This window comes from Typopeltis vanoorti, chromosome 3 (genome assembly GCF_054136105.1).
Source record: "Typopeltis vanoorti isolate ZY-2024b chromosome 3, IOZ_Tvanoo_1.0, whole genome shotgun sequence".
NCBI classification, from domain to species: Eukaryota; Metazoa; Arthropoda; class Arachnida; order Uropygi; family Thelyphonidae; genus Typopeltis; species Typopeltis vanoorti.
Genome location: NC_143551.1, coordinates 60,142,016 through 60,169,801, shown reverse-complemented (window position 1 = coordinate 60,169,801; position 27,786 = coordinate 60,142,016). Strand labels below are relative to the sequence as shown.

The 27,786-nt window shown below is 37.7% G+C and overlaps 1 protein-coding gene across 1 annotated transcript in view; it reads right to left on the bottom strand.

The window, feature by feature from the left end:
* Positions 1-27,786, bottom strand: part of LOC150108187 (APOBEC1 complementation factor-like) — a 340,004-nt gene that overhangs the window by 251,700 nt on the left and 60,518 nt on the right. Inside the window, exon 2 of the mRNA XM_090390425.1 lies at positions 5,106-5,280. Coding sequence (XP_090246551.1) covers positions 5,106-5,280 — 175 coding nt within the window. The remainder of the gene's footprint in view (positions 1-5,105; positions 5,281-27,786) is intronic.

Below are 27,786 nucleotides of genomic sequence, written 5' to 3'. Positions count from 1 at the left end.
AGAAGACCTGAATGAATTGTTTGAGGTAGCAAAAGAAAAGAGTGAGAGAGTTAGAATGATTAGTCTTTTGCCACGGTATGATAGTAAAATGTTTAAAAGGAGGGCCATAATTGCGAATGACTTTATGCGTGGGTTATGTATGAAGAGTGGTGTGGAATTTGTGAACATGTGGAGTGAGTTTGATATGCGAAAGGATCTATATAAGATGGATGGCCTGCATTTGAATGGTTATGGTGTAAGAAGACTTGAGAGAGTGTTGCTGAATGTAGTGGATGTGCAAATTCAGGGAAACTAGATTTGTTAGGGGGGGGGGGGAGTAGATATACAGTCCTTAGGGAGGCAGTTGAATGTAAGAATGAATATAATATGCTAGAGCAAATAAGGACAACAAACCAGAGTGGGATAGTTAATATAAGGTATCAAGGTAGGGCTGGGGCTAATGGGGGTCTTAAATTCATGTACACTAATACTAGGAGTATTAGGAACAAGAAGGAAGAGTTTTTGGCCATGGTTGGCACTTCCAGACCACAGGTTATTGGTATTAGTGAAACATGGCTGACTGTAGATGATATAGCTAGTGGGATTGAATGTGATGGGTATAGTGTGCTCAGGAATGACAGAGAGAATAAAATGGGGGGAGGAGTATTGTTGATGATAGCTGATGAGCTAAAGCCAAGGAGAATAGAAGTTGAATTGCAGGATAGAGAAAAGAGCACATTTGAGGCCATTTGGTGTGAGATTGTGGCTAGCAGAACTAAATATACAATTGGGTGCTGCTATAGACCAGGTGACGGAAAAGATGGTGGTGACAGTATGCACAAGCAAACAGAAGAAATGAGTGGAAGGAGGGTGATTATTATGGGAGATTTCAACTATGGTCTCATTGATTGGAGTGAGGAGAGGACACACGGGAGGAAGGAATTGGATTTTATGCGGTTATTAAGGGATAACTATCTGCTACAGCATGTAATGGAAAATACTAGGGGTCAGAGAGTGCTTGACCTAGTAATTACATCTGAGGATTTGGCTGTAACAAATATGACCACGTTGCCACCAATCAGTGAGAGTGATCATAGGGTCTTGACTTGGGAGGTGGCTAAAGGTGTAGAATTTTCAATTAAGACAGGGTACATGTGGAATTATCGGGCGGGAAAGTATGACAAGCTTAGGAGTTTGATTGGCTCAATGCCATGGCATGTACAACTGCAAGGACTAGAATTTGATAGTGCATGGGAGGTAGTTAGGAAGTGCTTGCATGAAGCAATGGCTGACTGTATACCTAGAGTCCAATTAATAAATCAAGTAGGAGTTAAATGGATGAATAACACCATTAAGCTTGAGCTGCAAAAAAAGAAACAACTATGGAGGGAATTTAGGGAGAAAGGTGACCAGCAGGCACATGAACGGTATAAAGCGCAGGCCAGAAGGGTGACGAGTGTGGTAAGAAAAGCAAAAAAGGATTACGAAAGAACATTGGCCATGCAGGCTAAAGAGAATCCTAAACAGTTTTTTCGATATGTAGCAAGTAAAAGGAAAATGTACATGGCAGAATGATTTTAAAGAATGCCGATGGTAGGGAGGTAACTGAATCAGTTGAGATAGCTGAGTTACTGAGTGAGCACTTTGCAAGAATATATCATCCAGGTGGTGACAATGCAGAAACGAATAAACCAGTAGATTATACGGGAATTGTGGTGAATGAAGTGGAGGTGAGTAGTCTATTGCATAACCTCAATGTCAATACATCTGTGGGATTGGATGGTATACCAGCTCGTGTAGTACGAGAAGCAGCTAAAGAATTGTCAGTACCCTTGACCATTTTGTTTAATTTGAGTCTCGGGTCCGGGTTAGTCCCAAGCGGGTGGAAGGAGGGGAAAACAGTTCCACTGCATAAAGGTGGTTCCAAGACTGCTGTTGTAAATTACCGACCGATTAGCATATTAGGAATCATTGTCAAGGTCTTAGAGAAATTAGTCAAGAAAAGAATACAGGATTGGATAGATGAAAATGGGATATTGTATGGGGGACAACATGGTTTTGTGAAGGGTAGATCATGCCTCAGTAACTTGCTCACGTTTTATAACACAGTGACGGCTGAACTGGATAGGGGTAATGGGTTTACAGTGATACTACTGGACCTTGCCAAGGCCTTTGACAGGATACCACATGGAACCCTAATCAGTAAATTGGAGCAGATGGATAGGAGGGTGGTTGAAGGAGAGATACCAGAGAGTGGTTTATTCAGGAGTGGAGTCAAAAAGACGTCTTGTGACTAGTGGAGTGCCGCAGGGCTCTGTTCTTGGACCACTGCTTTTCAATTTGTTCATCAATGATATTGGAAAGGATTTGAGAGGAAGTGTTCACTTGTTTGCTGATGTTGCAAAGTTGGGTAGAGCAATTGTGAGTGCACAGGATGTCAAAATTTTACAGGATGATTTGGATAGTTTGGAGGACTGGGCTAGGAAAAATGAATGTCAGTTTAATGTGGCAAAGTGTAAGGTTATGCACTTTGGGGTGAAAAGAACAGCAGCAGTATATCGCATTGGTGGAACCGTACTCCAGGAGATTGATGAGGCCAGGGATTTGGGAGTGCTGGTGGATAGGGAGTTGAAGTTTAGGGGGCACATTGCAAAAGTGACTAAAACAGCTCACCAAATCACTTGGCTTATGAAAAATACTTTAACATGCAGAGACAAACAAGTTGTTGTTCCTCTGTATCGAGCCTTGATAAGACCCCATCTGGACTTCTGTGCCCAGTTATGGGCACCAGGGTTTCTTTGTGATGGGGAGGAAGTGGAGAGGGTCCAGAGACGAGTGACCAAGTTGATAGCAGGACTGTGGAATGAACCTTATGAGAATAGGTTGAGGATTTGTGGGTTGCAGAAATTGGACAATAGGCGAAGGAGGGGTGATATGATTGAGACATTCAAATTACTGAAGGGTTTTTATAAGATTGATCCAGAAGATATTTTTGAAAATAGGACTGGTGGTGGGAGGACTAGGGGCCTTGCATGGAAGCTGGTCAAGAGCGTGGTTGATAAGGGTGTTAGAGCTAGGTTTTTTACTTGGTGAGTGGTGAATGAGTGGAATAAGCTTCCAGAGTCTGTTGTGGGTGCCGCGAACGTGAATGAATTCAAGGCAAGATATGATAGATACTGTGTGAATGTTGAATAGTTGTTCCAGACATGATGTTAGGGCCTCCCTCGATGAGTCTGTCGACTCCTTCCCGGAACAATAATAATAATAATAAAATAATAATGATTTTTTTTTTTTCAATATCAATATCATACTTATTATTATACAGCATATTGACATATACACATTTTTTTTTAAATATCAGTCTTCATTATTGTTATACACTTTACTGACTGTTTTGTTACATAATCTGCATTCTTTTATTGTAAGGATTACGTGTAGATGAGTGAGGCGAATTAATCCAACTACTTCGAAGCTTCAGTTAGCTTTTATGAAGAGAGTGGGATTAGCCTTCACTCTTTATGTTATTATTACTGTTCATGTATATGGTATGTAGGCATTGGATGCTGGTGATTTGTGATGTGCATATTAGTGTTAATGGTATATTAACTTTGTTGTATATTTTCCAGAGTTCGTGTTTTAATGTTCTGTAGTTATCTATGTGTTTTAAATTTCTTGGTAGGCTGTTGAGTTGCGTGGGTATCTGATGTGATCTCACAAAAGAACCGTATATTAATTATTAATAATAATAATAAAAGTTTACACTTGGCAACAAATTAAAAAATTTGATATCATATCATATCATATCCTCTACTAAATCCAGCTATTCATATCATTTGGAAATAAACCGTATCAAAATTCTCAGTTGCTATGAAATTCTGCATTATCTACAATCGATTGAATATCTCCCCTCAAATGATGAATTATATTGTAAAAACTTGATGGCTTATACATAAACATGACTAAATTAATATCATGAATAGTCCAACTTTTTCAATATGAAAAAAATTCTTAAATTCATATCATGAATGGTCCAACATTCCTTCAATACAAAAAAATGATGTGGAGGATACCGACTTGTAAAAATAAGGTGATTCTGATTCCATTGTATAAGGCTCTGATTTGGTCACATATGGACTACTGCACAGATTCGGTCACCTGGTTTTCAAAAGGACGAAGAGATATTGGAGAGGATCCAGAGGCAAATGACCAAAATAGTTTATGATCTCTGGAATGTTGAATATGAAGAAAGGTTAAGAAGATTCAATTTGCAGAGTCTGGTGGATAAGAGGAAAAGGGGGGGGGGATATAATAAAGACAAGTTAGCAAGAGGTTGTTATAGGATTAATGTTGAAAGGTTTTTCATAAAATGGTGAGAGATTGAGGGAGAACAAGAGGTCATCTCTGGAAGCTATATAATAAGGGTGTGAGAAGCAGGTTTTGTCCATGGAGAATTGTGAATGACTGGAATGCATTGCCTGAGAGGGTAGTGTCTGCAGAGAATTTGAATGTCTTTAAGGTACAGTATAATGAGCTGTGTGTATGACAAACGGGACCTCCTAAAATGAGTGTGACTCCATGGTGTCTTGGGATAATAATAATAATAAATATAAATATAAAGAAATAGCCAGTGACGCACTCAGGATTTAATCTAGGGGGGGGGGGTTGAGTAGACGATTTACAAATACACACTACACATTGCATTCGATCCATTACTGAGCATCTGCCTTGATCGCCAATACATGATAAGTATAGAAATAGAAGACACAACATAAATAAAAAAAAAATGAATTTTAATTAGGAAACGATTTTCGGAAAATTTTCTAGTGTTTATTTCCTTTTTTTTGGGGGGGGGGGGGAACACACATATTTATCAACCAACCCTCCTCACATCCATTTATCATTCATTCCACTCAAAATCCCACATTTGAAAGAATCACTCATAAAACAGAACCAGATTATTGAACTATGACAGACCTTTAATAAACCCAAGCTGTCTTCTACAGATATTGCTCCTTTAATCAATCAAGCCTTATGATAGTAATATTTTCATCCAGCAATCTCTCCAACACCTTTATTACTAACAGTGAAAAGCATATCCATTATATTTAAGCAATGAATGCACTTACCATTCAATCTATTTAGAGCTATTTCAGCATCATCACGTGACCTGTAGTGTATAAAAGCAAAATCTCTGAGTTTCTTTACTTTTTCTACTTTAATGCTACCTGATAAAGTGAAAACCTCTTTTAAGCTGTCTTCAGTAGTTGCAGTCATAAGATTCCGTACATATAGTACAGTAACCTAAATATAACAAAAAAGGGAAAAAAAGATAAAGAGTTTGGTAAAAGCAGGTATACATTTAATATAATTATGAAACTTCTACATGTATGCACTAACAGAATTAAAACTTCAAAATTCTCACAACATAAAAAAATAACAGGAAACATGAAAAGTTGTTATATCTAGAGTGAAATAGAATAGTCTAAGCCTTGAAATTAGGCATAGGCTTACAGAAAGCTCTGCAAGGATAACTGATATCCTGGTTATTTTTTGTAAGGCTCAAAAATATCCCCTTCCCCATCACCGCTTCAAAGCTGTAAATCATCCTAATACCTTGAGAGTCACTAGAAAATAACTGATATCATTATGAAAAGGTTCATCCTAAAAACGTTATAGTGAATCAAGGGGGATGTGTTCAAAGCTGCATTCCCACATGAAATTATTATTCTCTACAGAGTCAAAGACTCATCTCTGGAGGTACATACTGATGCATACAAAGCCCATCAAACTGACCTAACTCATTCAATATGTTCAACACACTGTTAGCCAATGTACTTCACTCACCAACTACTCTCCATGCAAAGAACCTGCTCTTATCCCCTTATTCACAACATGTTTATACAGTCTCCAGGAATGATCCCTCCTCCCGTTCTACTCTCTCACTTCCATTTTATGAAAAATTTCTTCCACATGAACTGGGAACAACCTGCTACCAACTTAACCATCTCAATCATATCTTCTCTCCTCCTCCTATTCACAAGTCTCTGTGAATTGCATTCCTCAATCTGTTTTCATATCCCACATGCCAAAAACCAGTTACCACCTTAGTCAGTCTTCTCTAATAATTCATGAGGCCTAATCAAAGTCTTATACAATTATTATTATTATTATTATTATTACCCAAGACCTCATGGATTCAAAGACACTTCTGGGAGGTCCTTTTATCACACACACACACACAGCTCATCATACCGTGCCTTGAACACATTCAAACTACTTGCAGAACCACACTCTCAGGCAAGGCATTCCAATCATTTACAACTCTGCATGAAAAAAACCTGCCTTTCACTCCCCTACTCACACCCTCTTTATACAGTTTCCAGGGATGACCTCTGGTTCTCCCCTGATCTCCCACTATTTTCTGTAGAAGTAGGGAGACCATATATTGTAGGTCTCTATCATATCTCTCCCTCTTCCTGAGTAACCTAAATTGTTACTCAGAAATGAGTAACAATTTAGTCTCCCCAATGACTCCCAGACTCTGCAAATGACATCTTCTCAATCTTTCCTCATACTCGACATTCCAGAGGTAAGAAACTACCTTACTCAGTCGCCTTTGGACCCTTTCCAACATCTCTTCATCCTTCTAAAAACCAGGTGGCCAAATCTGGGCACAACAGTCTCCAGGAATATGTCCCCTATGTGTCTCCTAAATTTCAGATCCTTATCCACTATCACCCCCAGATCTCTTATTTCTTCCACCTCCAACAATATATCATCACCAAGCATAAATTCTGCATCCGATCTTTGTTTTCCAAATTTACTTTTGCAACATTAAACTCATCCCCATTTCCGTGCCCAATCAGTCAATTCATTCAAGTCTTCTCGTAAAGCCACAACATCTTCACTACTCTTCATGGTTCATCCCAACTTTGCATCATCTGGAAACAACTGAATATCCCCGTCCAAATCTTCACCAATATCATGAATATACGAGTTAAACAGTAATGGCCCTAAAACAGAACCCTAAGGCACTCAACTAGTGACTTTCCTTTTCCTGGATATCGTTCCCCCATACACAACTTCTTGATACCTATCAGATAGCCAGTCTCCAATCTAATGCACTAATCTAATATCCAACCCCATCTGCTCTAGTTTGACTATCAACTTATCATGCGGTAATCTATCAAAAGCTTTTGTGAAATCTAAGTATATTACTGTGTATCCTTCTCCTATGTCCAAGGAAGCAGTCACCGTATCATAATAAGTAAGTAGATTACTAAAACATGACCTCCCTTTAGCAAATCCATTCTGTCCATCAAATATAATAACATTGTTGTCAACCCAACTCTGGATCCTAGTTCTCACAAGCTTCTCCAACAACTTAACCACAACACCTGACACACAGATAGGCCTATAGTTTGATGCTTGAGTTCTATCACCTCCTTTATGAAGTGGCACAATCTTGCCCTCCTTAGGAACTTGACCCAGTGCAAGACTTGTATTAAAAAAATATGTCAAGGCAGGTGTCAACTCCCTGGCACATTCCTTCAGAATACGTGGTGACATATTATCAAGTCCCACAGCCTTATTAACATCTAGTTTACTCAACTCCCCATGCACCTCTTGCTCACTTACAGTCTCTCCTCCCCATCATCAACTGCTCTCAATCTCTCCATAAAGTCACATTCACAAGATTGAAAGACCTTTATGAACTGCTCATTAAGTATCTCCACCACACATTCTGCAACAGCTGTCTTTATGCCATTTTCTTCTATCAATGTCATGCTTCCATAATCATTCTTTCTTTTGGTGGCTACATATCGAAAGAACTCCTTAGGATTCTTTTTGGCTTCATTAGTTAACTGCAATTCATACCTCTCTTTAGCTACCCTCACCAACCAAGTCACCCTCCTTGCCTGGTCTTTGTAGACCTCATGGAATTGGTTATTTCCACTTCTCTCAATCGAACCATAACCTCTTTATTTCTGTATGTGAAGGTCCTACACATTATTGTCATAATCTGATGTGATGACTTGACAATCTGTGCAATGTGTAACCTAAAAAGTTCAGATTCCTCTCCACCACCACTCCAAAGTCTCCCCAATCTCCTTCAGAATTTCTCCACCAAGTGTATACTTTGCATCCCATTGTTGCATACCAGATTTCAGAAACTTACATACAACACCAAAATCACTCTCCCTAGTTTATTATCATCTGCAAATGGTTGTATATTGCTAAATAACCCATCCCAAAATCATAGATATACAAGATAAATAACACTGGCCCCAAAATATACCACTGTGGCAGACCAGTAGTAGTATCTTTCCTCTTCCGGAATACTGCACTTCAATACACAACTTATTGATAATACCTATCTGATAACCAAGTTGCCTATCCAATTCATTAAACTATCATCCAATCCCATCTTCTCCAGTTTGATTACCAACTTGTGTTGTGGCAATGTATCAAAAGCCATTACAAAATATAAGTATACAACTGTTTTGCATCTCTCTTGTCCAATATATAAATCATGTTGTTATAGCACATAAGTAAGTTGGCAAAACATGAACTCCCTTTAATAAACCCATGCCAAAAAGCACAGAGAATACTGCTGCATTCACACTTTTGTATCATAGCTCTCACCATCCCATGCAATACTTTAACTATCAACTCCATATATACAGATTGGCCTATAATTTGTTGCCTTAACCTTATCACCACGTTTGTGAAGTGGAACAATTTTACCTTCCTTTAACTTCTTTAGTATTTGTACAGTTACAGGACTGTCAAACAGGCGAGCCCAAGAGGTATATGAGGAGTTATGTTATCTTAACTCCTCATATATCTCTTATTTGCTCAGCACACCAGTAGTTGTATCATAGCTCTCACCATCCTATGCAATACTTTAACTATCAACTCTATATATACAGATTGGCCTATAATTTGTTGCCTTAACCTTATCACCACATTTGTGAAGTGGAACAATTTTACCTTCCTTTAACTTCTTTAGTATTTGTACAGTTACAGGACTGTCAAACAGGCGAGCCCAAGAGGTATATGAGGAGTTAAGTTATCTTAACTCCTCATATATCTCTTATTCGCTCAGCAATAAGTCTTCTCCAATTTCCTCTGCACTTCAGCTACTCTTGATTTCACACTGAGGATGAAACATCTTGATGAACTGCTTATTGAATACCTCAGCTATGTCCTCTGGAGCAGTCATCAATCTACCACTTTACATTAACAACATCTTGCATAATTGTTCTTCTTTCTACTTACCACATCTCAAAAAAAAAAAGAACTTCCTAGGGTTTTTCATGGCCTCATTTGCTGATCTCTGCTTATACTGCACTTTTTCTATCCTTACCAACTGAGTCACCTTCCTGGCCTGCTCTTTATATTCTTTGTGCAACTGACTGTTACCATTATTCATCTTGTGCTTCCTCCAACATGTCTTATTTTTCCAGATTTCATACTTAATCCCCTCATTCAATCATTTTACACCTACTTTATTCAGCCTTTTGATCTTTAATATATATTAACATATTGATGCTGTTAAGTATCTCTTTATCATTCATTTTAGAAATTATGGATTTTACAACTGTGTTATAAATAACTCTTTTTAATTTCTCGACATTTCGATCTTCATATTAAGATCATCACCCGGAGCATATACAAATATACAAGGACAAGTTGAGTTATATTACACACAGTAGGCTAAAGAAAGAATGATTTGAACACAGGTTATTCTACTGGCATGACTTTATGCAATACTTTAACTATCAACTATCGATGGAGTTGCAAAGGGTTCTAAAATGAAGAAGCAGAAAGGGAAATGGCCCCAGTCCAGCATGGAGAGATCACATCGAGTGAGTGGTATCAGTGGAACTAGCTGTAGATCCAGAAATGAGTTGTTGTGTTTGTATACCAATGCTAGAAGTATAAGAAACAAGGCGGATGAAATGGTTGCACTAATTGCGTCTGTGCACCCAGAGATTGTCGGAATAAGTGAGACATGGTTAGATGAGGATGACATCCTGACAGGAATAGAGATGGAAAGGTATGATGTGTTTCATGAGGATAGAAGGGGTAAAAAGGGAGAGGGAGTGCTATTGTTGATAGAGAAAGAGTTATGTCCATACAAGGTAGAGATGCAAGAGGGAAATGGGGCCAGTGGTTTTGAGGCAGTATGGTGTGAGATAGAGGTGAATAGAATCAAATACTTGGCGGGATGTTATAAGCCAAGCAAATAAGAAAAAGGTGATCATTATGGGTGATTTTAATTATGGCAATATATACTGGAATGAAGAGATAGCAACTGGAAGTAAAGAAAATGAGTTTCTTGAGTTTTTGAGGGATAACTACCTCAGACAGTATGTAACAGAGGGCACACGAGGATTAAGGGTCTTGGATTTGGTCATCTCATCGGAGGATGTAATTATCAATGAGGTATCAAATCATCCACCAATTGGTGAAAGTGACGATGAGGTGATTACTTGGGTGGTTGCCAGCAGTGCAAGGACCCCTGTGAAAAAAGGGTATATGTGGAACTACAAGGGGGGTGATTATGAAGAGCTCAGGAGACAGCTTGCAGGTGTAGCATGGAATGAGGAGTTAGCTGGAAAAGAGAATGCAGCTTGGGGGATTTTCAAAAAATATTTAGTGGATGCAATGTCTAAATGTATACCATGGGTGAGAAGGTTAAATAAGTTAGGTGTGAGATGGATGAATAAAGAGATTAAGCATGCAATACAGAGAAAAAGGGCATTGTGGAGGCAGCATAAGAGAAGTGGAAGTAACCAATTTCATGAGTTCTACAAAGACCAGGCAGGGAGAGTGACTTGGTTGGTGAGAGTAGCTAAAGAGAGGTATGAACAGCAGTTAGCTAATGAAGCTAAAAAGAATCCTAGGGAGTTCTTTCGATATGTAGCCAGCAAAAGAAAGAATGATTATGGAAGGATGACATTGATTGGAGGAAATGGTATAAAGACAGCTGTTGCAGAATGTGTGGTGGAGATACTTAATGAGCAGTTCATAAAGATCTTTCAATCTTGTGAATGTGACTTCATGGAGAGATTAAGAGCAGTTGATGATGGGGAGGAGAGACAGACTGTAAGTGAGCAAGAGGTGTTTGGGGAGTTGAGTAAACTAGATGTAAATAAGGCTGTGGGACTTGATAATATATCACCGCGTATTCTAAAGGAATGTGCCAGAGAGTTGAAACCTGCCTTGACATATTTTTTTAATATGAGTCTTGCACTTGGTCAAGTCCCTAAAGAGTGGAAGGAGGGCAAGATTGTGCCACTTCATAAAGGAGGTGATCGAACTCAAGCATCAAACTATAGGCCTATCTGTGTGTCAGGTGTTGTGGTTAAGTTGTTGGAGAAGCTTATGAGAACTAGGATCCAGCGTTGGGTTGACAACAATGGTGTAATCTTTGATGGACAGCATGGATTTGCTAAAGGGAAGTCGTGTTTTAGTAATCTACTTACTTATTACAATAAAGTGACTACTTCCTTGGACAGAGGAGAAGGATACACAGTAATATACTTGGATTTCGCAAAAGCTTTTGATAGAGTACCTCATGATAAGTTGACAGTCAAACTAGAGCAGATGGGGTTGGATATTAGATTAGTGCATTGGATTGGAGACTGGCTATCTGATAGGTATCAACAAGTTGTGTATGGAGGTGCAATATCCAGGAAAAGGAAAGTCACTAGTGGAGTGCCTCAGGGATCTGTTTTAGGACCATTACTATTTAACTTGTATATTAATGATATTGGCGAAGATTTGGATACACTGGAGAGTGGATACACTAACCACTCGGCCAACCAGGCAGGCCCTTGTTTTTTTCCCTACTCTTCATGTACTGAAAAATTTCTGTTGTGTCAGTCTAATAGAATCCTTTTAGTAACTTATAAGTTTTTATCATATTCCTTCCTATCCACTTGTCAGATTAACTCTGCAACCTACATACCCTCAATCTATCTTGACAGGGAACTTTTTACAGACTTGTCACCAGCTTGGTTACTCGTTTCTGAATCCTCTCCACCTCCTGATCCCCAAAAAACCACATCTGTGCACAGTAGTCAACAAATGTCCAAATCATAGCCTTATAAAGAGAGATCGTCCCTATCTTTATTGTCAATGTATCCTTCAATGTGCACATACCTAATTTGCCAATTTTTACAATATATCATCTGAACTTCAAATCGCAGTACATACCCACAGATCCCTAGCCTCAGCAATTGTCAATTTCTTGCAATCCATTAATATGATACAATATATGTTATATTTTCATCACAAATTGTACTACTTTATATTAAAGATACCAATAAATTATTATTATTAAGAGAGACCTCCAGGGAGTCAGAGACTCATCAAGGGAGGCCACATACTACACACACACCAGCTATCATACTTATTCTTGAATTCATTCACACTACTTGCACTCACAACATCCAATGGCAATCCATTCCAATCACACACCACCCTCTGAGAGAAAAATCTAGCCCTCACACCCTTCTTAGTAGCCTTCATTCTCAGCTTTCAAGGATGCCCTCTCGTCCTTTCCCCACCCTCCATAAATTGAAATCCTGTATGACCTTTTCAGAAGTTTGTAAGTCTCAATCATATCAGCCCTCTTTCTCCTGTTTGCTAGAGTCTGCAGTCTACAAATTCTCAATCTGTCTTCATAATCCATGTTCCACAATCTTGATGTCATTTTTAACACTCTCCTTTGTACTCTTTCTAATATATCAGAATCACAATGGAAACCAAGAAACCAGACCTGCGCACATTAGTCCAAGTGAGCTCTTATCAAGGCCTTGTAAAGAGGCAAAATAACATCCTTATCTTTACTTGTGAACGTTCATTTCAGCATTGCGATTATCTTTTGAGTTGTATTTGCAATCTTTTCCACGTGGCCCCCTAAACTTCAACTTCCTAACACTCCAAGATCCCTAGCCTCATCAGTTTCTTCTTGCCTAATCCCACCAATATATTACGACATTGGATATCTAATCATGCCGAAGTGAATGACTTTACATTACACCGATTTTACCATGCCCACAATTCCAGCCTATTCAAATCATTCTGCAAAGACTGACCTGATTACCCTACCTATCTTTGCATCATTAACAAATAACTGTATGTTGCTTGTCAAATCCTTCCCAATATCATTAATGTACAGATTGAATAACAGTGGACCAAGCACTGATCCTTGTGGATCGAAAAATTATATACTTCATTTAATTCTTTATCCAATTTTCAGGACTGTGGCAACTCGTATAAAGAAGCTAATGACTTCACATCGCTTGCTTAGTATCCCATAATACAAAGCACATCTCCTTGTGGACATGTATAATGCTATGCATTATGGGATGGGTCACTACCCAAAGAGTTTCAACAACAAATGAGGTATCATTAGTGGGAGACACAAAGGTTGAAGTAATGCAGAATTTATATTTTCATATACGAGTAGCCAAAAGGTGTCACACCTTATTATTAAAATACTCTGCATTGGAGAAAGTTGACTAATGTTTTTCTGCTTAGTTATACTATAAATTAAAGATACCAACAAATTATATACTTGGTTTAATCCTTCGTACAAGTAAGCAAGCAAGTTTGCACCTGAACTACTTTTCACTTTGCAACACCTGTCTGTGAATTTAACATAACATCACTTTTATCAACTATTGTCCTCCTAGTTTTGCATCATCGGAAGACAACTGAATGTCCTCCTTCAAAAAAAAAAAAAAAATCAGAGCATTTGGACTTTCCACTATGAGGATATTTAATATATTCCATATTCTGCATTTTTACACAAGTTTTTCAAATACTTTCACAATATTGCAGCCTCCATAGTGCAATTGGAAGAACGACGATACATTGCGCCCTTCGATTGGAATAGGCCTAAGTTCGATTCTCGTCGTGACGGGAGGAATCTTTATCTGGACGATTTCAATCGAGAGTGAGTTAGCCTATCTCATACGGAGGTAGCAGGGTTTTTTCTCCAGGAAACACAGGTTTTTCATCCCTCGTACAGACAAATCGGCCCTTCAGAACACACGCAATTTATAGACAAAAAAATACTAGTTGTGGTGGTGGTGGTGGAGTAGACGTTGATGGAGATGATTCATAGTACAGGTTCGGTGTAGTGGTTGAGACAGTTGTAGGTGTCCTCCTGCGATGAGTCTTCGAACTCCTTAGAGGTATCAGGAATAATAATAATAATAAATCTTGTGCGATATCATTGATGTACAAATTAAAGAGTAGTGGTCTAGTACAGAGCCCTCTGGAACTAAACCAGTCACCCTCATTTGATTTGATTCCACTCTACCACACACCGACTTCTGTCTATCAACTACCCCCCCCCCTTCATCCATGCCACCAGTCTCATATCCATTCCCATTTGCTACAACTTATGTAATAGTTTTCCATGCAATATTTTGTCAAATGCTTTTGCAAAGTCCAGTAGTATCATGGTGTAAAATTTTAAACAAAAGGAATTTTGTAATAAAATACCATTAATACAGATTTTACAAGTATGCTAAGTCCCACTAAAAATACTTGTGTATTAATAGAAAAACTTGATGTTATTTAACTTGGAAATAATAATTTTTTGAAGTTATTTAATATTGTGAAATCAAAAAGCTTGTATAAGAACAAAGGAAATTACACATTTTGTCTAAGTATACCTCTAGTCAACTAAAATTCCAAACAGATTAAGGGATTAAGTCATGACCTGAGGTCACTCCAAATGCGACGGTCGACATTACACGAGGGTTTCCCATCTGAGAGCACTGATCAATGATGGTGATGGGTGCAGAACATCAGGGTACCCAGAGAACCATGAAAGAAAAATGAAGGTCATCGGAACAGTATAAATAGCAGTTTGCTGGGGGCTTCTCTGGGCCTTTATCTTGGAGTTCAAGTTCGAGTCAATTTGGTGTGCAGTTCCCGTTCGTGGGTCAGTGTGAAGTTATGAGGTCACGTGGAGTTCTGATGGGAGAGTTAGAACTCATGAGGGTATCAAAGTCACCGTAAGTCGAGGAGTTCTGCGGAAAGTACGATGTTTGGTAACAGCAACTGAGCTTCACCAGAATCGTTGGTGATGAATCATTATCTCAATCGGAGATCTTCATTCAAGAAGCAAAGGCCAAGAGAACAATGCAGCTAAAGCAAGTCGTATTAGGAGGAACCAGATGCCGATCGTCCAAGCTATAGGAATTAATTTGTCCACTGATAACAAGGAAGAAGTCTCGCAATTTTCGAAAGGGATGTCCTAGTGCAGTGACGAGGTCTAACGGGAATAAGAAGAGATAATCACTTGAATCAACCTGAGAGGACCAGACTTCGTGTAAAGTAAGAACTTTCCATTATTTAGTCAGAAACCAACTTAGATTGTGACGGTGGTTTGAATTGATGAAATTGATTTAAAGTTAATGTAGCAGGACTTTAGGTCTTGAGCTAATATCTGAATATCTGAATTAATTAATTCTATGTAAGAAAAAGCCTAGCTCAAGATATTGTGAAACTGCTTCAGTTTATTAATGTAGTAACTCCTTAAGCGTGTTTTTATTATATGTTGACAATCGTAATGTGTGTACAGTTAAGGGGAGGGGGTAAAATTCTAGACACCATCATCATCATCATCATCATCATCAAATTCCTGCCATGTACCCTCAATTCTAGACTCGTGGTCTTAAAAAGAAATGTTCAGATGGTTGAGAGATATGATTGGATATCTTTATAGAGTTGTTAGTTAGAGCTCACTTACAAAAATTAAGTGAATTTAATATCTGTAAATTGTGTATCTTTATTTAGTGATGAATAAACTGTTTTTTTTTTTTTTTTTCAAAATAACTTGCCTGATCTCTAAGTCCAATGCACTACTTATAAAATCGAACCTATGTGTCTTGAAGTAGATATTGCCACGACTGCATAGTAAGAAATATATATAGGTAATTTGGTAAGATTAGTTGGAGAGAGGGGAGCTGTGTGTCATACTGGGTGCTTTATTCTACGGAGGGAGATATTTCTCCTATTATTATTATTACGGGCAACTCCTAAGAGTCCATAGACTCATCGAGGAAGGTCCTAACATCATGTCAAGAACAACTATACGATATTCAACAGTATCTATCATACCTCGCCTTGAATTCATTCACAGTCATTGCCCCCACAACAGACTCTGGCAGCTTATTCCACTCATTCGCCACTCTCCAAGTAAAAAACCTAGCTCTAACCACACTCCTGCCCAGCTTGCATGTATGGCCCCTAATCCTCCCCCACCACTAGTCCTATTCTCAAAAATATCTTCTGAATTAATCTTATAGAAACCCTTTAGTAATTTGAATGTCTCAATCATATCACCCCCTTTTCTGCCTATCAACCAATTTCTGCAACCCACAAATCTTCAACCTGTTCTCATATGGTTCTTTCCATAGACCGGCCATCATCTTGGTTCTTGATCACTCCTCTTGGGAAATCTTGGTCACTCGTCTCTGGATCCTCTCCGCCTCCTCCTCCCCATCAAGAAGAAACCCTGGCGCCCATATCTGAGCACAGTAGTCTAGATGGGGTCTTATCAAGGCTCGATACAGAGGAACAATAACCTGTTTGTCTCTGCTTGTTAAAGTGTTTTTCAGCAACCAAGTGTTTTGATGAGCTTATTTAGCCACTTTTGCGATGTGCCCCCTAAATTTCAACTCCCTATCCACCAACACTCCCAAATCCCTGGCCTCGTCAATCTTCTGGAGTACAGTTCCACGAATGTGATATACTGCTGCTAATCTTTTCACCCCAAAATGCATAATCTTACATTTTGCCACATTAAATTGACATCCATTCTCCTTATCCCAGTCCTCCAAACTATCCAAATCATCCTGCAAAATTTTGACATCAAAATTTTGCAGGATGATTTGGATAGTTTGGATGATTTGGAGAGATGATTTGGAGAGACAAACAGGTTATTGTTCCTCTGTATCGAGCCTTGATAAGACCCCATCTAGACTACTGTGCTCAGATATGGGCGCCAGGGTTTCTTCTTGATGGGGAGGAGGAGGCGGAGAGGATCCAGAGACGAGTGACCAAGATTTCCCAAGAGGAGTGATCAAGAACCAAGATGATGGCCGGTCTATGGAAAGAACCATATGAGAACAGGTTGAAGATTTGTGGGTTGCAGAAATTGGTTGATAGGCAGAAAAGGGGGTGATATGATTGAGACATTCAAATTACTAAAGGGTTTCTATAAGATTAATTCAGAAGATATTTTTGAGAATAGGACTAGTGGTGGGGGAGGATTAGGGGCCATACATGCAAGCTGGGCAGGAGTGTGGTTAGAGCTAGGTTTTTTACTTGGAGAGTGGCGAATGAGTGGAATAAGCTGCCAGAGTCTGTTGTGGGGGCAATGACTGTGAATGAATTCAAGGCGAGGTATGATAGATACTGTGTGAATATCGTATAGTTGTTCTTGACATGATGTTAGGACCTTCCTCGATGAGTCTATGGACTCTTAGGAGTTGCCCGTAATAATAATAATAGGAGAAATATCTCCCTCCGTAGAATAAAGCACCCAGTATGACACACAGCTCCCCTCTCTCCAACTAATCTTACTGCACTCACTATTGCTGTATCCAACTTTGCATCATCAGCAAACAAATGAACACTTCCTCTCAGATCCTTTCCTATATCGTTAATGAACTCATTGAACAGTAGTAGTCCAAGAACAGAACCCTGCGGCACACCACTAGTCACAACCCATCTTTTGAACTCCACTTCTGAATAAACCACTCTCTGGTATCTCTCCATCAAACACCCTCCTATCCATCTCACCAGCCCTATATCCATCCCCATATACTGATTAGAATTCCATGTGGTATCTTGTCAAAGGCCTTAGCAAGGTCCAGTAGAATCACTGTAAACCCATTACCCTTATCTAGTTAACCCGTTACTGTGTTATAAAACGTGAGTAAGTTACTGAGGCAAGATCTACCATTCACAAAACCATGCTGTCTCCCATACAGTATCCCATTTTCATCTATAAATTCCTGTATTTTTCTCTTGACTACTTTCTCCAAGACCTTGACAACAATTCCTGATATGCTTATCGATCAGTAATTTACAACAGCAGTCTTGGAACCTCCTTTATGCAGTGGAACTGTTTTCCCCTCTTTCCACCCCCCCCCCTAAAATTAGTGAGGGGTTTCCACCCCTACTTATTCTACAATTTTGGTGGTGCTGCTGATTTACAAACAAATTTTCCAAAATTTAAAATTAGAATAAAACACCAGTAAATCAGATAAAGAATTTGGTTCCAGCTCGAAGCACTTTCTTTGTTCTTGACGTCTTGCACACGTGATCCTTACTATGTGCGGCCATAAGATAGAAGTAACTTAGTTTATGATAAAGCAACAAGGAAGTTCAATTGGTAATCATACAAGACAAATTAAGGTATATATATTAAACAAAATTAAAGTAAGAGAAAAAAAACACAAACATATATTTTACAATGCTGCAGCCGACAGGTTTTAATTCACACATTTAATTGATCAATATAGAGAATTAAAGTGAGCAAGTCTTGGATTAGAATCAGGCAGTTAAAAAATTTTTTGTTTTGTGAAAATTTGAAATTTGGTAATTAATATACAAGTATGAATCAACCATCTAGTACAGGAATCGATGACAGTGAATTCTTCAGGACTATAAATCCTCAACAAGTTTTTCCACAATTTTCTGGAGAGGAAACTGACGACATATTAGCTTTTTTTGCTTCGTAGAGGAATTAAGGAAGGTTGGTAGATGGACAGACTTCCAACTTCTCATCTTGCTAAGAAGTAAGCTTGTAGGAAAGGCAAAAAACTTTCTATATTCTTCCCCTATTTTGAAAGATACTACTCTAAGTTTAAAGAGATATTAATTTCTCAGTTCTCTAAAGTAAGAAGTTTAGGCCCTAACATATGGAAATTACAGAGAAGTACTCAAAAAGATAAGGAGAATGTGACTGAGTACTACAATAGATTACTGACCATTGCCAACAGTTTGAGCATCTCTAATGAGGATAAATCTCACCTCGACTGGGCAGTGTTTCATCAGTTTAGGTTTGGGGTGAAGCAAGAGTTGAAGGAGACCGCTTATAAGAAAAAAAATCACAAATCTTGAGGAATGTTTCATCGCCGTGAAAGAGAAGGAACAGATGCTCGGAGACATTCGTCCCACATCTACTGCCAGCTACATTAATGTAATTAAAGAAGCGAATAATTCCAACTGCGAGAACAAAACTGAGAAGGAATCTAGCTCATGTAAGGGGAAGACTAAAGTTCAAAGGGATAGTGAGGGAGAAAGAGAAAGGTTAGTCAACACTAATCAAGTGACTGAAAATGAATTGAACATCCCAAAACAAGTAGGGCTACAAACATAGAAGTAGGTTCTATAGTCAAACAAGGAGTTGAACGACTACAACAGCCCTTCATGGACCGTCTTGATGCTGTTCTGAACCAGCTGGCGGCAGTAACCATGAGGTCCGCGGAATCAACTATCCCTCAAACAGAGAAGACTAATGAATTAATCAGACAAGAAATCAAAAGACTTCAACAGCCTATGTTGGACCATCTTGATGCTGTAATGCATAAGTTGGTGGCAGTGACAGAACAAAACCCCTGAGGTGTCTCTACCTCAATCAGAGAGAAATAATGGGCAAGGAGACAGAAGGGAGCCTCCTAGATGTTTCAGTTGCAATAAGATTGGGCACATAGCTTGCAATTGATTTAGTAACAGGAGACCCTCCATGAGAAATAATAGAAATGAGTCAAGGTTTGGGCACACTCCTCATAAATATGAAGGTAAACCATGGAGGAGAGGACAAAGGAATCATGAACAACAAAGCAAGTCGAAAATGGTAATTAAGGGTAAGATACAAGGATCGCTTTGTGACGTATTGTTAGATATGGATTCCCAGACCTCTATCATAACAGGAGATTATTTTCAAGAAATAAAATCCCATGTATGGTGAGGCATTTCTAATCTAAGGAGACCAATCAGATTATCGGGGATATCGACATCCAAAGTTTATGCGACCAAAAAAGTTAGGGTAAAATTATACTTACTTGAGTTTAATATGTGTGTTTGGCAAGAGTTGTTGGTCCTCCCTAGGACATCTCGCCCACACGTTCAGATAATTTTAGGAGCTAACTTTTTAGAGAGGTACAAGTTCTCTTGCAACTTCTCTAGAAATGAGATATTCCTTATGGGAAATAAATGGTTTAGTAGAGGGAACGATAAATTGAAAGGTAGAAATAGAAATGAGAAATCTCATGAAGAATGCAGAGTAAAAGTAATGTTGTGCCGACTGACAAAATTAATGAAGTGTCTCAAAATAACCAGACTAATTCTTCAGTAGCTTCAACATCTGAGGGTAACAGTCAATCTGAGACTTACCAAATATCGAGTGTTAAATTAGCAAATGACCAAGACGAACAGAAAAAAAATAAAAAATTAGGGGAGGATAGTCCGAGAACAATCAGAGTAAACTATATAAAAATTAATAGATCTAGAAGTTTCTATAACAGACCGAGGTGGAACAGGCAGAGAAACCATGAAGTTAATATACAACCTCAGCGGCAATTTAATTATGTAAACTTCCTCTGTTTTCTTTTCATGCTTAGAAAGGCTATAAGTGGTTTGTTATGTTGGAACTTAGCACTTGCTACAAAGGCTGTGCACCTACTAACAGATAGTGCAAGCTCTTTAAATAAATATAATGGAGAATTAATTAGGTCCAACACATTAAAAGATAGCAGGGAAAACAGGTGTAATCTAGAGAATAGAACACATAAAGAAATGAAGTGCAAATTAGGTTCAAGAGAGATACAAACAAAAGAAATAAACAAGATTGTAGTCAAATTCTCTTTAGAAAATCTGTAGGAAGTCAAAAAATTTTGTTTGAAAAAAAAATTGGGGGGGGGGGACCTTTGTAAAATCTTAAACAAAAGAAATTTTGTAATAAAATACTTTTAATACAGATTTTACAAGTATGCTAAGTCCCACTTAAAATACTTGTGTATTAATAGAAAAACTTGATGTTAATTAACTTGGAAATAATAATTTTTTGAAGTTATTGAATATTGTGAAATCAAAAAGCTTGTATAAGAACAAAGGAAATTACACATGAGGTAAATTTTGTATAAGTATACCTCTAGTCAACTAAAATTTCAGACAGATTAAGGGATTAAGTCATGACCTGAGGACACTCCAAACGTGAAGGTCGACATTACACGGGGGTTTCCAGTCAGAGTGCACCAATTGATGGGGGTGACGGGTGCAGAACATCAGGGCACCCAGGGGACTATGACGTAAGAAAAATGAAGGTCATCGGAACGATCTGGTGTGCAGTTCCCGTTCGTGGGTCAGTGTGAAGTTACAAGGTCACATGGAGTTCCGACGGGAGAGTTCGAACTCATGAGGGTATCAAAGTCACCATAAGCCGAGGAGTTCTGCGGAAAGTACGATGTTCGGTAACAGCAAATGAGCTTTACCAGAATCTTGGGTGATGAATCGTTATCTCAATCAGAGACCATCATTCAAGAAGCAAAGGCCAGGAGAATGATTCAGCTAAAGCAAGTCATATTAGGAGGAACCAGATGCCGATCGTCCAAGCTGTAGGAATTAATTTGTCCACTGATAACAAGGAAGAAGTCTCGCAATTTTCGAAAGGGATGTCCTAGTGCAGTGACGAGGTCTAACAGGAATAAGAAGAGATAATCGCTCGAATCAACCTGAGAGGACCAGACTTAGTGTAAAGTAAGAACTTTCCATTATTTAGTCAGAAACACCAACTTAGATTGTGAAGGTGGTTTGAATTGATGAAATTGATTTAAAGTTAATGTCGCAGTGTTAGAAAAAGTCTAGCTCAAAATATTGTGAAATTGCTTGAGTTTATTAATTAGAAATTCCTTAAGTTTTTATTATATGTTGACAATTGGAATGTACGTACAGTTAAGGGGGGGGGGTTAAATTCTAGACACGTGGTCCTGAAAAGAAATGTTCAGATGGTTGAGGGATATGATTGGATAACTTTATAGAGTTGTTTGTTAGAGCTCACTTACAAAAATTAAGTGAATTTAATATCTGTAAATTCATCATCATCATCAGTTGCATCAGTCTTGGGACTGGTAGCTCAGCAGCAATTTCCTCCATTCCACTCTGTCATTGGCTTTCTTCTTAACCTCCTGGTAACTCCTCAAACCCGTGCTGTCTTTGACTTGATCAAGAAAGCTTTTCCTTGGTCTGTCTCTTCTTCTTTCCCCCTCTATTTTGCCTTCAGTTATTCTTTTCACGAGTCCATCATGTCAAAGTATATGTCCAAACCACCTATCCCTTCTAATTTTGATCGATTTTATTAGAGTTCTTTTTTCATTTATCTCTCTCAGGACTTGTTGGTTTGATTTTTTTTCTGTCAATTTTATTTTGTTCATGCGATGACAGCACCACATTTCAAAAGCCTCCAATCTTCTTACATCTTCTCTGCCTAGAATCCAGGTTTTACATCCATACAATGCAATGCTCCATATCAATGTCTTTACTAATTTTTTTTTTCAATTGTAGGTTGAGGTTTCCTGTTAAAATGCTTTTCATCTTAGAGAATTGGGTTTTTGCGTTGTTGATTCTTGATCTTATGTCTTCTCTTATTCTGCCATCTTCTGTTATTAGGCTACCTAAATATTTAAAGCTTTTCACTTGTTTTATTTGTTCCCAGCTGATGTCTATATGCTCTGTATTGATAGGGATTTTGCCTGTAACAATTACTTTAGTCTTATCTGTGTTGATTTCCATTTTATATTTTTCAAGGTTATTATTTAGTAATTCTAGCATTGTTTTTAACGTTTTTCTGATTTCTGCTACAAGGGCTATGTCATCAGCAAATCTTATACACATGACTTGCTCATCATTTATCTTTATGCCACTATTTATTTTATCTTTAGTTTCCTGAATTGCCTTTTCAATATATAAATTAAATAAAAGTGGTGAAAGTATATATCCTTGTCTTACTCCACTCCTGATATTTATTATTTTCTTCTTATCACTGATTTTAATCCGTCCATTTTGATTTTTGTAAATTTGATAAATTATATTTCTATCCCTCAAATTTATGCCGATATTAGTTAGACAATTTAGGAGTATTTGCAGGTTTACTTTATCAAACGCTTTCTCTAAATCAAGGAAGCAAATGTATTTTGACTAAGGTCTAATCTTCTCTCTATTATTGTTCTTAAACAGAGTATTGTCTCTCTTGTTCCTTTATTCTTTCTGAATCCAAATTGGTCTTCATCCAATAGACAATCTATTTTTGAATAAATTCTATTTTGAATAATTTTTAGCAGAATTTTGCTAACATGTGGGATTAAAGCTATTGTTCTAAATTGGCTGCATTTGTTTGCATTATTCTTTTTTGGTATTGGTATTATGGTTGATTTCATAAAACTCCTTTGGTATTTCTCCTCTATCATAGATTTGGGCTATTAATTGATAGAGTAAAGTTTTTTGTCTCATCACCTAGATTTTGTAGCAGTTTTATAGGAATATTGTCTACACCTGGACTTTTTCCCTTACTCATTTCGGACAGACCTTTATCAAATTCTTCTCGCATTATTGGGGGGTCCTAGATTATCTTCATTTTGATTTTCTATGCTGATATCAACATCAAGTTTGTCGCCATTATACAGATTTTCAAGATAACTCTTCCATTCAATTAATATATCCTCAGATTCTATTAGTAATTTTCCATTTTCATCTTTGATGGCATTGTTTTTTGCTGTTCTTATTAAATTTGAAAGTCAGTTTGTTAATTTCTTTATAGGCTTTCTCTATGTTTTCTTTTTTTAATAATTCACCTATGTTATTACACCGTTCTTCCAGGTATTCTTTTTTTTGGCTTGTCTACATTTTCTTGTCATTTGATTGTTAAGTAATTTGTATTTGGCCACATCTTCTTCTTTAACAGCATTTTTATATTTTCTTCTTTCATCTATAAGGCCAAGTATTTCATCTGTTATCCAATGTTTTCTTTTTTCTTTTTCTGCATTTTTCAATAATTGATTTGATGAATTTGTAATTAACTCTTTAATCATATTCCATTGGTTTTCAATATTAGTCTGACTATTTATGTTTTCTGGAATGTTATGATCAGTTGCCTCTTGGTATCCTCTCTTTACTTCTTTACTCTTTAATTTTTCAAGGTTCCATCTTATTGGTTTGTATCTTTGGATTTGTTTCCTATGTTTCAGTTCTGTTTTCATTAAGACAAGGTTATGGTCACTACTAATGTCAGCACCTGGATAGCTTTTGCAATTTTTTATTTGGTTTCTGTATCTTTTCTTGACCAATATATAATCTATTTGATATCTATTTGAATCCCCAGGTGCTTTCCAGGTGTATCTTCTTCTTTTTTTGGAACTTGAAATAGTGTATTTGCTATAACTAACTGCTTTTGTGTACAAAAGTCTATTAATTGCTTTCCTCTTTCATTCCTATGTTCAAGACCAAATCTTCCTGAAACATTATCATTGCTCTCTTCTCCCACTATAGCATTCCAATCTCCCATTATTATTGAATTGTCTCTGTCTTTAAAGCTGCTCCAGATTTCTTCTATTTGTTCATAAATTTCTTCTATTTCTTCATCGCTATGTTGTGATGTTGGCATGTAGACCATTATAATATTGAGGTTCGCTGGTTCATTTTGAATGCTTATTGCCATGATTCTGTCACTATAGTTAATTATTGTAGTGATTAACTTTCCAACTTTTTTTATGAAGCATTATTGCAACACCTGACTCGCCCTTCTTTTGTCCTGAATATATTATCTGAAATTCTCCACTCCAGAAATCGCCCTGTCCCTCCCATCTCGTCTCACTAATGCCCAGAAGAATGTCTATTTCAAGTCTTTCCATTTCTTTTTTCACATTTTCTATTTTACCTGGTTCTAGCAGTGTTCTTGCATTCCATGTTCCAATATTCAGCTTATTTCTTGTCTTCATTTTTGAATAAGTACCAGGATTTCGTTGGCTGTCAACCTGAGAAGCCCAGTTACTTCTCCTGCCGAGCATGACTCCTTCAGTGAAGGCTCCATCGCCAATCTTGATTTCATTTTTAACTTCCATTGCTGCTTTTACTTGGGAATATAATGTGTTGGTTTCCCCTTGCCTTCCACATCGCAGTATTGTAACATGTATGCTACAGGAGGTTAATACAAGTAGCGCTGCTGCCCACTACTATAACTATTAGTGGTTAGTTGAAAGAGGAGGAAACACCCCTAACCCTTGAGTACTCTAATAGCTTCAGGGAGAATGGAGGACCTCCTCCTGAGATTAGTAAAGAATCCTCATTAGGAAGAATGTTAGTATGAGGGTAGAAGCAGGAAGTGGAAGAGTTAGAGAAAAGTATGACCAAAAGCTTTGAAATAGATCATACTTAGCTCTGGGACCCCGGGTTAGCCATGCCCGTGCCTGCAAGTCGCAAGCCCCATGGGGATCTGTAAATTGTGTATTTGCCTGATCTCTAAGTCCAATGCACTACTCATAAAATCGAACCTATGTGTCTTGAAGTAGATATTGCCATGACTGCAGAGTAAGAAATATATATAGGTAATTTGGTATATAGATTAGTTGGAGAGAGGGGAGCTGTGTGTCATACTGGGTGCTCTATTCTCCAGAGGGAGATATCTCTCTTAAGATATTTCTCTATTACAATTTTGGTGGTGCAGCTGATTTACAAACAAATTTTCCAAAATTTAAAATTAGGTTAAAACACCAGTAAATCAGACAAAGAATTTGGCTCCAGCTCGAAGCACTTTCTTTGTTCTTGACGTCTTACACACGTGATTCTAACTATTTGCAGCCATAAGATAGAAGTAACTTAGTTTACGATAAAGCAACAAGGAAGTTCAATTGGTAATCATACAAGACAAATTAAGGTATAGATATTAAACAAAATTAAAGTAAGAGAAAAAAAACACACACATATAATTACAATGGCATAGTCATTTCTTTTATCCAATTCTATTAACTTATTATAAACTGAGAATAAATTACTGAGGCAGGCCTACCTTTTACAAAAACCATGCTCTCCCCTACTTCCTATCCACCCATTCCCGAATTTTAATTTTAACCAGCTTTTCCAATACTTTAACCAGTACTCCAGAGAACCTAAAATAACTTTTATGTAATGATACAATATATGTCATATTTTCATCCTAAAGTGTACTACTTTACATTTTGCAACACTGAATTGACAACCATTATCCTTTTCCCACACTGTGAATTTATTTAAATCATCCTGTAAGATATCTACCTGATTATTTAATTAAAGTCTTGCAGTGGGTAGTGTTCCTAAGGAGTGGAAAGAAGGCAAAATAGTACCCCTCCACAAGCGTGGTTCTAAGACAGAAGTCTCCAACTATAGGCAAGTCTGTATAACTGTAGCTGTGATCAAGGTTTTGGAGAGATTGGTAAGGAATAGAATACAGAATCGGGTTGGGCATCGCATTCCTTATGATGGTCAGCATGGATTTGTAAAGGATAGGTCCTGTTTCGGTATTTACTTGCATTTTATGATAAGGTGACAAGTGTGTTAGATAAAGGAGAATCATATACAGTGATATTCTTAGATTTTGTAAAAACATTTAATAGATTACCACATGATAAGTTGGTGTACAAGCTGCAGAGGATGGGAATAGATAGTATATTGGTTATATGGATCAGATATTGCTCTCTGAATGATACCAGCAAGTTGTGTATAATGGAGCAATGTCTCACAAAAGGAGGATAACCAGTGGCATGCCCCAGGGTTCTGTTTTTGGGCCAATGCTGTTTAACTTGTTTGTAAATGATATATCATGTGGACTGACTGGGGATCTTCAGTTATTTGCTGAAAGTTGGAAAGAAGTATAAGTAACACTGCTGACATTCATTTGCTTCAGGAAGAGTTGAATACACTTTTTACTTGGACAAAAGAGTGGGGTTGTAGTTTTAATATCAATAAGTGCAAGGTGTTGCATTTTGGAGTGCAGAAATATAAAACTGTGTACTATATCAATGGTGTCATACTGCAGGAATTGGATGAGATTAGAGATTTGGGAGTGATGGTTGACATTAGACTGAAGTTTAGAGGGCATTGCTAGTGTCGTAGTGCTGCTATGATAAGAAGTACTGTAACATGTAAGGATAAGGAAGTGGTTACCACTGTATAAAGCACTGGTCAGAACACATTTGGACTATTGTGCTAAGATCTGGTCACCTGGTTTTCAATGAGATGTGGAGACATTCAAGAGGGTCCAGAGACAAGTGACTAAGACAATATCAGGAGTTTGGAATGCTGGCTATGGAGAGAAGTGGAAGAAATGTGGATTGCAGTGTTTGGTGGATAGGAGGAAGAGAGATCATATGATATACATTGAAGTTAGTGAGAGGATTTTATCAGATTAATAAAAGAGTAGAAGGTGAGAGAGGAAGCACCAGAGGTCATTCCTGGAAGTTATGTAAAAGTGTGGTGAAGAGGTATGTGAGGAGTAGATAGATTTTTTTTTTTTTTTACATGGAGAATTGTCAGTGAATGGAATGCATTACCAGAATGTGTTGTTAATGAAAGGAATGTTAAGAATTTTAAGATTCTATACGATAAATATGTTGTCAGTTGAATGAATCTCCCATGATGAGTCTGTTGACTCCATGGAGGGGAATAATAATAATAATAATAATAATAATAATAATAATAATGCAACTATCATCTATCATATCCTCTTTCCACTCC